We start from the raw sequence: 12403 nt of genomic DNA, 5'->3' as shown, positions 1-12403 counted from the left end.
CGACCTCAAGTGGGCTGCATTTCTATTTACAACTACTCTGAATTTGCTGTCCTTTTACACACAGTCCTCCCTCTCCTAGTCCTGTCTGCCACCATATGGAGGAGACCTCCTTTGATCCTTTACTGCAAAATCTTACCATTTTTCTTGCTCAAGGAGCCACTTTCCTTGCTGAAGGAGAGAATTTCAATGGTTTACATGAGCTGTGTGTGCTTGTCCAGCCACCCCTCCTCAAGTAATTTTGGGGACCCCCAGACACTTTCAGCTCAACTGGAGAGAGAAGAGTATGTCTCAAACATGCTCCAGGTCCTGGAGGCTTTGGCAAACCAGCAGCTGTGTAACCAGGCACGCCAGGCCCGGGCTGAGGCATCCTCTGAGCAGCTGCAGGTTTGGGCTGCCAGGGGTTGTTCCAAGGGATCTCAGAGCTGACAGTCAGCCCATGGTCCCCTCCCACACAGGGCACCCTGCAGGCTGCTGCTCCCACAGCAGCTGACACCATTAGGGTGCTCCCACAGCCTGCAACTTGGGCCAGGGGACCAAGCACAAATTGTGATGGTGCCCCTGGAAGGATCCAAAGAAATACTCAGAGTGGTTTGACAAAATGCCCCTGGGCAGCACCCCTGGGCACAGGGCGCTCCGGGCAGCACCCCTGGGCACGGGGCTCTCTGGGCAGCACCTCTGGGCAGTACCCCTGGGCACAGGGCTCTGGGCAGCACCCCTGGGCACAGGGCGCTCCGGGCAGCACCCCTGGGCAGCACCCCTGGGCACAGGACTCTGGGCAGCACCCCTGGGCACAGGGCGCTCTGGGCAGCACCCCTGGGCACAGGGCGCTCTGGGCAGCACCCCTGGGCACAGGGCGCTCTGGGCAGCACCCCTGGGCACAGGGCGCTCTGGGCAGCACCCCTGGGCAGCACCCCTGGGCACAGGGCTCTGGGCAGCACCCCTGGGCAGCACCCCTGGGCACAGGGCGCTCTGGGCAGCACCCCTGGGCACAGGGCGCTCTGGGCAGCACCTCTGGGCAGTACCCCTGGGCACAGGGCTCTGGGCAGCACCCCTGGGCACAGGGCGCTCCGGGCAGCACCCCTGGGCAGCACCCCTGGGCACAGGGCTCTGGGCAGCACCCCTGGGCACAGGGCGCTCTGGGCAGCACCCCTGGGCACAGGGTGCTCTGGGCAGCACCCCTGGGCACAAGGCTCTCTGGGCAGCACCCCTGGGCACAGGGCGCTCTGGGCAGCACCCCTGGGCACAGGGCGCTCTGGGCAGCACCCCTGGGCACAGGGCTCTCTGGGCAGCACCTCTGGGCAGTACCCCTGGGCACAGGGCTCTCTAGGCAGTACCCCTGGGCACAGGGCTCTCTGGGCAGTACCCCTGGGCACAGGGCTCTCTGGGCAGCACCTCTGGGCAGTACCCCTGGGCACAGGGCTCTCTGGGCAGTACCCCTGGGCAGTACCCCTGGGCACAGGGCTCTCTGGGCAGTACCCCTGGGCACAAGGCACTCTGGGCAGCACCCCTGGGCACAAGGCACTCTGGGCAGCACCCCTGGGCACAGGGCTCTCTGGGCAGCACCCCTGGGCACAGGGCTCTCTGGGCAGCACCCCTGGGCACAGGGTGCTCTGGGCAGCACCTCTGGGCAGCACCCCTGGGCACAGGGCTCTCTGGGCACTCCTAGTCCTGCCCAACGGGCTGCAGGCAGGTATTAGGGAGACATTGTGAGAATATCTCAATAGGGGGCTGACAGATTCAGAAATACCACCCTGGTAGAACAGAGGGGACAGGAAAACAGGGGGTAAAGGAGGGGTGAAAGGACAACCAGGCAAATTTGCAGAGACAACCCCTGCAAGTTCTTCACTCTTACTGTGCAGGAGCTTCATCTGACCCAAAAGACACAATTCATTAAAGCTCTGCTGACCTCAAACTATTAAATCCAGGTTTACTAGGTCTGAATTTAAAATGTACTACTGAGTCAGAGCTGGCTCATCTTTGAAGAATGTTGAAGTCTCAGACATTTGCTCACATTCAACTTGGGAGAAATACTATACCATTCAACAACTCTTTAGTTCACCACAAACCTCACCACAAAAATGAGCAGCTGTATTTAAAATGTAGGTTATTAAAGTTTCCTTGTATTTTTTATGTCCAACAAATGAATGGGTCACCTCAGTGGTGAATAGACTCTTAAGTATCCCACTATCAAAATATTTTTTAAAGTTTCCTTCAAAATGACCAGATTATAGCCAAAGCACAGGATGTGATACCTGTGCAGACAGGTCTTTTGTAATACTTCAGTGTTGGCCTCCCCTGGCAGTCAAAGCATTTAAATCAGTGACCTGACTCTATGCTGAACAGAGAAATAATTCTTTTTCCTCTGAGTTTACTGGCACATTCATTCTTATAATACAGGAAAGGAAAAGGAAGGCAATTTGTAACATGCTTTATATGATTTGCAATATCCCAGTTAATTCCACCTAACACTTTTCCTTTAGAAATTAATTTATCTTCATTTCTGCCAGGATAAGGAATGCAAGAGCTGCTCTCCCAAAATTCACAATGTGTTGCAGGAGATTTTAGCACTGGAGTGGGGGTTAATCCTGGAGCACACAACAAGGAAGAGAAGAGATTTAAAGGCAGGCAGGCCCAGACCTTTGTGCTGAGGAAGAAAAAGCCCCCATTGCCATCACACAGGGGATCAAACTGCCCCTCTCTGCTGCTCTAGGACTTCCCTCAAGTGCCCTTTTAAAAGTGTTTGACACCAAGATGGAAAGTACCAGACTGCAAATATGACAGACCCAATAGACAATGTTTGGAAAGCATGCAGACACTCAGCTGAATGTCCAGATTTACTGCAAGTACCTCAGCCCTTCAAGCCCAGCTGGGAGGCAGCACCTCCCAGCCCTCCACAAAGGTCACTCCTCACTCCATGCCTTACCCACCTGGTGACATGGAAACATTTGCTTCTCTGTGTTGTTTAGAAAGGGGATTCTTACACAGAAGGAATATTTGACACAGTGTGTGCTCCAGAGCCCTGCCAGGGGCAGATCCCCACAGCACAAAGCAAACCAAACCGAGCGACTCCTGATCACTCACCCAAGTGTGACCCCAGGGGTTGCTTTGTTTGCTCTCTCATGGCAAACAGGGCTGGTAAAGATACAGACAGCAGGCACATTTCCTCTCTAAGAATGCACAGTGCATCCTCCACAGCATTATTCCTTTCACACTGTGTCTCATTCAGATGACTACCATATGGCACTGGTGATTTATTTCACCTGAGCCTCTCGAGTTGTTTCCAAATTCCTCCTTAGAGACTCTGATTTCTGTTAGGGACACACACTGATCTTCTGTGTGATGGAACATGGATTAAGAATTTGGAAGTCCTTTCCCCAGGTAAAAACTGCTATAAATAATAATGTACCTTCTCTGCTGCTTTACTTTTTAATTGTTATCACCCCCTGTCAGTCACAAGGCCTAGAGTGTCACCAGTGGCATTGGCACTTCTAGTGCATTTAAACCAGCTTTAAATCATCATTCTTTACTCAGTCTGTGGTGCCTTTGGTTTGTTGTTGACAGAGGAAAAGAACTATATAAAAGTCAGGTGATTTCATGTGTTTACTGCAGTACTTAAAGCCATGCACAGCCTGTCAGATACCACAGATCTTACAGTGCCTTTCCCAGGCTATGTCAGCAGGCACAAAATGCTGTGGCTTTCTCTGAACCTGCTGCTGCAATAAAGGAGACCTCTGACCCTCTCAGTCAGACACAGCCTTCTGATATGCAGACCTGGAGTTCACTTACAGCTAAATCATTACAGCAACTCCACTGCCCCTCTGCCAAAGTGACATGAGGAAGATCCCCTTACACTAAACCTGGGACATGCAAAAGGGTCAGTCAGTCAATACCAAAGAGAAACCCCTGATTTCCAGTTCCACACTCATTCCCTCAGAGGCAGATTCACTTTTCACCCATCTCAGCATCCCTGTTGGGAGTTTATCCATATAACTTGGCTCACTGGACTGAGAGCTCCCTTTTCCCTGACAGCTCCAGCAGCCACTTCCCATGTTCAACATTCTGCAGCTGCACAGTCCAGAAGATGGGAAGACAAGTCTGAGAAATGAACTATAACTGGGCAAACCAGGAGTTTTCAAACACATCTCCCCATCAAAGCCAAAGAGAACCCATGGATATGTTCAGAATCATTTTTCTGAAAAACAGAGAGCTCCTCACCCAGTCTCAGCTTCCGTCCTCCAGCCCTCTGAGCTGTGCAGCTGATCAAAACAAGGTCACAGGCATATCCTCCTTTAATGAAAAAAATCTTCCTTTTTCATTCCTCTTTTCTGGGGAACAGGTGAGTAGTTTTTGTTCAAACATTCAACATTTTAACAAAGATCCCTTTGAAGGCCACTCCTGAAAAGTGTAGCCTAATAGGTTTAGTTTCAAACAGGTCCAGGTTACTGGAAACAGGAGGTCAGATCCAAAAAACTTTTAGACAATGTTCAATGCACCTGTGAGAATCTCAAGCTGCATGGAAACAACATAAGTACTCCAGCTCATCCTTTTTGCTGCTTGTGGGGAAGAAAGACAGAAGAAACAAAGAGGAAAAAAGTTACTCATAAATCCACAGTTCTGGAATAAGTGGCCCTTCCACCTCTGGTTGCGCAGGTCAGACACACAAAGCTTTGCAGGAAGGAAGGCCCAGGTAAAGAGCCACTCCCTCCTGCACTGGCTGGGGAAGGCTGGCACAGGACTCAGGGTACTCCCCACTCAGTCAAGCCCAGACAGTTTCTAACCCCAAAGTGTTCAGATTCAAACCTTCCTCCACCAGACAGTCCAGAACAGGAGACAGAAGGGCTTTTGTGTTGTTACTAAGTGAAAAACTGGCATCAACATCAACATTCCTCCTCACAGCACAGGCTCTACTGTGCTTTCTTACTTGTAGAAAGTGCAGTGAGTGTTTAGTGTTTCACTGCAAAGTGAGGGTTCAGCAGAGAGAACGTTGGAGAGTGAGAAGAACACACCGTGCTGCTCTCAGATGTTCATTTCTGTGCATGGCAAAAGTCACAGAGAGCTGCTTAAACAAACCTTACCACGCCTCTCATGCCCAGAAATGGGATTCCTCCAACAAACACCTCAGGCATGAACATCACAACACCTTCCTCTTGTGTTCTGCCTCCTCCCCGTTTATTCTATTCTCTTACCAAAAACACCCAGGTATTTTCATCGTTTTTTCACCTCTCAACACAGGAAATCACCTTTCAGAATACTGTGAAACTTCCATAGGAAGAGCAAGTAAGTTACAGGATCCAGAGTTTCAGGTCTGAGAAAGCACTCTCAAAAACAAAAAGGGCATACAGATATTCATTATTTCTCTGAAAAGAAGCCAGTGTTAATGTAAAACCTTTGGTTTGAATTTCTCAGTGAGAAACAGACCTGTGGAGGGTTCCTAACCAAACGTACCTTTGCTTTCAGCTCAGCACAGATCTCCAGCTGCCTGTGCCTGGAGTCAGCCAGGGCCACTTCTGCCTCGTGAGCAGCAGCAGCTTCAGCAGCAGCTGCCCCTGCCCTGAGCACAAAGGCTCTCCGAGCCTGAGCCCAGGTCAGCAGCACGACCCTGCGCTGGTTCCTGATGGAATGGCAGCGATCCCAGGCCTTCTCCTGAGCAACCTGAGAGAGGAAGGCGTTTCACAGGGGCTTGAAAACTAGGCATTAGTAATACAAAATTATTCTAGATATTTTGGCATGATACAGTTCAATGCACAGTTAGGATTTTTGCATTAGAATTTTTAAATTTTAAATGGACCTTCAAGGAATTAGGGAGAACCATTAATAGTGGCTGTGCTTAAAATACACCTGCACAGCCCAAAGCACGTGACTCTTCAGCCCAGAACTCCAAGGCAAAGTTCTGAAATCCACCAGAACTCTGGCTAATTATCAGTGTCACTTCACTGTCACTCCTTTGCACTTAGACACTCCTCCAACACAGGGAAGGAGATGGTCTAAAAATACAGTCAGAGATAAAAAAAGCCTCCTACTTTCCTTATGAGTTCCTGAAGTGTTCTGGCCTTGAAATGGGTTTCTCTATTAGTGCTATGTGCTTATTCACTGTAGAGTATAAGAGGAATCAGCAATCAATTTGAAAGGCATTATAATATAAAAATAGCCTCTCCCTGACAGCAGGAGATAACTTTTCACTCTTCCTGCTATATATGTGCCACAGAACAATTAAAATAACTATTACTAGACAGTGTGACAAGGCTCTACATCCTCAGGAAAAATAAAAACACCAAGAGAAGCAGGGCTAGCATGACATAGCTATAAAACTGTGCACCAAAAGCAGTGCTAACAAATTATTTTTATTTTTGTGAATTTGGCTGTAAGAGCATGTGGAACTATAAAATCTCCCCAGGGCTTGTTTTGAAGAGGTGACAGGTTTAAAGTTCCTGTGTTTTGGAAATAGGGACATCTCTTTGTCACTGCACAGAATAAAATCTATAATTAAGAAATTTTAAACCAAAAAACCTTTGATAAACATCCCTTAAAACAACTGCTCACTACATAATTCAGACAAGAATTTGTATGATTGAACCAACGTTTAAGGCAACACTGACCAGCTCCTGCCTGGATTTGTGGGGGAGGTACCTCTGCAGCACATCCAGGTACAGAGTCCTCCTCCTCTGAAGATCACTTGGATACTGACTGATAACAGCCTGGAAAACCCACTGATCTTCTTCCTTCCAGTCACTGTTCCTGTAGGAATGCAAAACAATCTGCTCCAGCACAACTCAGCCACTGGAAAGGAGGACTTTGGCTCTGGGTGATTTTTACAGCCCAGCTTTCAGTGGGCTCACAGTGCTGGTGCTGCAAACTGGATGTTGGGTCAGAGCTGAGGAAAGAATGAAACAAAGCAAACGTAAATCTCTTTGCTAATGTGACCACTGACTGTGCCACCCTGCAGGCAAACTGTCCTGTGTCTCACCTGGCTCTTCACTGGGGAATGCACTGTGTGTCTCCTACATGCCACATCAGTGCACAGTCACCCACCCCACATGGAAAATACAACACGAAAAAGGAAGAAGATGATCAGACTCTGCCCCTGAGCACTGAATAAATGATCAAAATGGAATGAATGAAAGATGCACGCAGCTAAATGAGGAGCTAGTGTAAAACCACACTCCTAACAGCCATAAACTCATCAGCAAGGCATAACATTTCACATTTTTCAGAACAGGAGCTGTAGCAATCAGCTTGCACTCGTCTGTCTCTGAAAATTAGAGTAGCAAGTAACATCCAGCTAAACCAGAGTACCACGGGCTTGGACTCAGTAGCTCAGATTTTACCCTCTTGGCCCTCAAGGGATTAATATCAGGCTGTCACTGTCAGCATTAACATCCAAGCAGCACCACTGAGTCAGGCCAAAAGGCCTCTGTAGCCCAGTGACCTGATTTCAGACGTGACTAAGAGCCCAGGGATAATTAAAAGAAGGCAATCATGAGGTTCTGTAACCCCCACCCCCAATTCCTGCCACCTCCAGCTGCTGCAGTGCCTGCCCTGCCCGAGCCAGCAGCAGTGCCTTGGCATTCCATGGCACCACCTCAGCATTCCCTACACTGCATCCAGTAAGGCACTGGAACAGCCTTACCCTTGTGCAGGCAGAGAGAACAGGTGCTTCAGAAAGGAGAGTTTGGGGAGGTGCTCACATGTCATTAACACTAAATTAGACTTCATGATACGATCCAGCACGATCTCTGAGGAGAGAACAATGACCATTAGCATGAAGAAACAATTCTCTGTAACACAACCCTTCTGTACCACACTGGGCAGCAAACCTGCAGTGCATTGTCCCCATTGCATGGCACTGGGGACACTCAGGGGACAAAGGGGAACACTCCCACACCTGTCAGCTTCATAAAGGGAGAGCTTCACCTACAGACACGTCTCAAGGATGCTGAGACACAATATCCCATTTCAACAAACCCTTTCACTGCATTAGGTGACAGGCTGACGTGAGATAAGAACATAAGTGAAAACTTTCTCTTCTTATCAACTATGTGAAATATCTGACCAACTATCTCCAGGACACAGGAGTTTGCTATTAAACCCAGTCCCCTTGAACAGAAAGGGAGGCAGCCTTGGAATGGGAGAGCAAAGATCCAGCTCCTGTAAAAAGTTTATTTGCCGTGACTGGCAACAACCAAGCAAAGGCCAGAGCCAGCCCAGCAGGTGAAGTGGCATCAGCCACAGTGGAACAGCAAGGAAAGTGTTTCTTTGAGGCACCTGCTGCATTTCCCAGACAGACAATGACGAGAGATGTCTGAGCTGGGTGGGTTTCACACCCTCAGCCCAAAGCACAGCAGTGCCCCAAAGGGAAATGGGGCTAAGGACCCTTTCCAAGAGGGAGCAGTGCTGTGGCACCCCACAACCTCCGTGATGGAGACCTGGAGCAGCAGAGACGGGCCCTGAGCTTGGGCACAGTGCTGGCACTGGGAGGGTGTGCTGTGTCTGCAGCATTTACTGCCTCTAAGGGAAACATCTTGCAACTGACCCTCAGGAATGAATGTTTTAAACTCCTCCCTCTTCTTTAGACAGAGCTTTTCTATCAAATCAGTTAATTTATTAATCTTAGATTCTGTGTGTTATAATTTGATATTCTGAGGCATAGGATTTCTGAAGAACAACTTTAATGAGCAAATTAATTACTCTTGGCTATGATTTAAATCTCTTTCACTGCAACTGCTCCTCCTGATCTGAACTAAGTGAGAACCAAAGAATTTTTTAAGGTAACACCTAGAATCCTTGTCTTTCCAGCCCCAATTCATTTGAGTATTAGAAGAATCACCACAAAACCCTGGCAGCCTTCACTCAGGGGCACTACCAGCCAACCTAAGAGAGTGTTTACTCATTTATGGGTTGGATTTTCAGCTACCTCTTGTAACTTCTGCAAGAAATCAGTAATCCTCCTCCGTGAGTCCTGACACACCTCAGTGTGGTGACATCTGAACACATCACTTTTGTACAGCAATGAGACAGTTCTGAGCTGAGAGTCTCTTCTGTAACCTTGTACATACCTTGGATATTTCTGCCCACGCAGGCTGGTGAACAAGTAGAGGTCTGCTGCCTACAGGATGAGCAAGGCAGAGTAAGACACATCTGGGTTGGGGAAAATTACACCACACAGGGGCAGATACCCCAGGTGCTGCACCAGCTCCTGCCTCCTCCACCTCACACATCTCTCAGGTTCTGTCCAACTTGTATTCCTCGAATGGCCAGATAATGATGGATCTCTGCACTGCTCCAAACAAGGAGGAGAAATGAAGGTTTATGGAAGATGCTCTGGGGAACAATCAGCTGGAGCTACAGCTACAAGTAGTTCATTGTAAGCAGGGACAAACCGACTGCCAGTGCCTTGGTTTGTCAGCAGTGCCAAAATTTGTCAGCTGTGCTGAGAGTTTGTCAGCTGCTCATAGACAAATAGCATCGAAAAAAAAAAAAAACCAAACCAGCATGACCCAGCCCAGCACATTCACAGCCCTGAACGCACAGGGAATTTCAACATCCCCGGCTGAGCGAACCGAGATGGCACCTCGCTGGCACTTCCGTGGCATTCCAGAAGGGAACAGCTCATCTGCAACAAGTCTGCAAAGCGCCAACGCACTCGACATGAATATTTAAGGTAAGATCAGGTTTCTGCAGTGTCAAGATATTGACAAACGCTTGCCAGGCTGAAAGCACAACCCAAATTTTAAACGTAGCCCTTGTGCTTTCCTGTGTGCAGCGTTGCACCAGGGCACAGCACAGGCTTGGGTTTGTTTCAGAGCTGAAACACAGCAATTGTCTTCTCTGCAACAGCCCCGAGGCAGCTGCTGCCTCTGAAGCAGATTTAGCCAGCGTTAATCCCTGGCTTTCCACGTCCCAAAGAATACAAAGAGCCCCGAGGGGAAGCTCCGCTCGCCCCTGTAATCCCCGCAGATCCCCCGCCGCGGCAGCGCGTGCTGGCACTGCCGTCGGGCTGGATGTGCAGACAGACAGATCGCCACGATGCCACCGAGGGGGACCTGCAGACACAGACAGTGCCACGATGCCACCCCCGAGGGGACACCGCTGTCTGTCGGATCTGCAGACACACAGACTGCCACGATGCCACCGAGGGGGATCTGCAGACACACAGACTGCCACGATGCCACCGAGGGGGATCTGCAGACACACAGACACTGCCACGATGCCACAATGACACCGAGGGGGATCTGCAGACACACAGACTGCCACAATGCCACCAGTCCCCTGCCAGTCACTGTGTCACTGCCCACTGTGGTACCAGAGACAACCCGGGAACAGCCAGAAAGAGGCACCGAACACACTCGACTTCCCACTCTCCCACTCATTCCAAAGGATGTGCAGAGGATGCAGTGCTGAGTCTGCAATGCTCCATTCATCCTTCAGTGATTTAAATAATTCACACTTCCTTGGAAAACGTGGCAAAAATGTAATAGTGCTTAGAGAATCAGCAGCTATAAGACACATATCAGTTCCAAATCCACAATTTTGGGATATCTCAGGAGCTGGGTATTTCCAAAACACAGAAACTTGTGGTTTAGCAGCAGTAAAAGGAACGAAATTAGATTATACAATATCATAATCCTATCTTAGTCTTGAAGAAAATCCCAGTTTTTATTTCCATTTCTAAAAGCAATGCCCACTGCAATGTGCACTCAAGTGGGACTGCAAAGCACACAGAGGAGATCAGAACGTTACCTTAGTCTGAATTTTCTTTTTTGGACATTCTATGTGCATTTCCCAAATTCTCTGTTCCAGACAGTCTGAACAATTAAAAAATGGGATGCACAATGCCAGAGTAGAATCAGCTGAGGGTTTCTTCACTGTACATTCAAGCATATGATGAGAGAGGAAGAAGAGAGCAGGTTACCATGTTACCAGAGAATCAAGGTGTGCTACTGAACAGCTTGGTCAAATCACAGAAATGAGGGCAGAAATGTCTTGCAGGAGGATGTTTGGCCTCTGTGGGTACAGAGCAATGACAATAACTGCAAAGGCTTAATTAAGGCTGTATTAATCAGTGGAGCACAGGGGACACACACCAAGGTCAAGGACCTGTCACTCCACTTCTGACAGTCATATCTGTGCCACTTGGATCACAGGCAGAGTGATGAATTATAGAAGACTTCAATCACAGAGCTGCACCTCTGCAAACTCACAGAGTATTTCCATGCAAATCAGCCAACACAAACGTAAGCAGTGACAAGGAGCATCCTGTCTTTCATAAACCCAGGTACTGCAAGTAAGCAATGCTGCCAGAAAAAAGCACTCATTTTTAATGTTGCTGTGGATTAAATAATAGAAACATAAATGAGCAATACATTAAAAATGTGGAGATCAGAAGGCAGCCAAACCCACAATGTCTAGCTTTAAATAAATTGCCTGAGATAATTGCTGATGGTTCATTAATGATTCCCCATGTTCCCAGCACCCAGTCCTGGCACACACTGCCCCAGTGGGTCTCCTGTTCCCCAGTGTTGTCTCACAGCCCCTCTGCACATCACTGGCACTACATCCAGCATTTCCTCCAGCTACATCCCCTTCAGTTTTCCCATCTGGACATCACCACCTCATTCCTTCAGAGCATCACTGCACACGTGTTCATGCTACAGCTGAATTTATTTCCCTTGAAAATACGACATTTTAACTTTAAGTCTTCATAATATTGAATTACCAGTGCAAAATTACCCAGCTCCAGCCCTGAATTCACACCTGGCCTATGAGCAGTGAAAATACCACGGCAGATTTCCCAGCCATTTTCAGAAACTCTCTTGTCTACGTGGATGTTTGTCTGTTATTCAGTAGCACACACGCTGTGTGGATTTTAATTTATGAATTCTCACCAAAACCGTGTTGATCATAAACTTTAACACAATTTTAATTAAAACCACTAGAAAGACTCTGTACATATCCACTGATCTCACATTTGTCACAGGTTTTCATCGAGGTTGTTAAAGTGTCTGTAAGAGCAACTGTAACAAAGTGTCAGAGACAGCAGCAAAGGAGCTGCTGTAAATTTGCCACTTGCTGCTTAATAAGTGCTATAAATACAGGATAAATCAAAGCAATTTTTAATAAGTATCAGGTTATAACAGCTAGGATGCTGCAGTAATAATACACAGGTTTCAAGTGACAGGAGAAGAACCTCCAGAATATCTGCACACTTTGTACAAAAGTCAAGTACATCAAGCACCACTTTCTGTGGCACCCACACCTTTCACCTGCTGCCCACACCAAACTAACTCAGCCCAGGGGCAGCAGATCCAAGTGCTGCACTGCAGGGGTGTGGAGAGAACAGAGCTTTGGAACCAGCAGGACACTGTCTTACCAAAGACACTCAGGGACCCTCCTGCTCTCCCCACTT

The 12403-nt window shown here is 48.3% G+C and overlaps 1 protein-coding gene across 1 annotated transcript in view; it reads right to left on the bottom strand.

The window, feature by feature from the left end:
• CCDC148 (coiled-coil domain containing 148) overlaps positions 1 to 12403 on the bottom strand; it is a 70840-nt gene that overhangs the window by 34035 nt on the left and 24402 nt on the right. The window contains exons 9-10 of the mRNA XM_071562752.1: positions 6597 to 6735; positions 5446 to 5652 (exon numbers count right to left, since the gene is read on the bottom strand). Of these exons, the coding sequence (XP_071418853.1) occupies positions 5446 to 5652; positions 6597 to 6735 (346 nt within the window). The remainder of the gene's footprint in view (positions 1 to 5445; positions 5653 to 6596; positions 6736 to 12403) is intronic.

This window comes from Pithys albifrons, chromosome 8 (genome assembly GCF_047495875.1).
Source record: "Pithys albifrons albifrons isolate INPA30051 chromosome 8, PitAlb_v1, whole genome shotgun sequence".
Lineage (NCBI taxonomy): Eukaryota > Metazoa > Chordata > Aves > Passeriformes > Thamnophilidae > Pithys > Pithys albifrons.
This window is presented reverse-complemented; position numbering and strand designations above follow the sequence as displayed.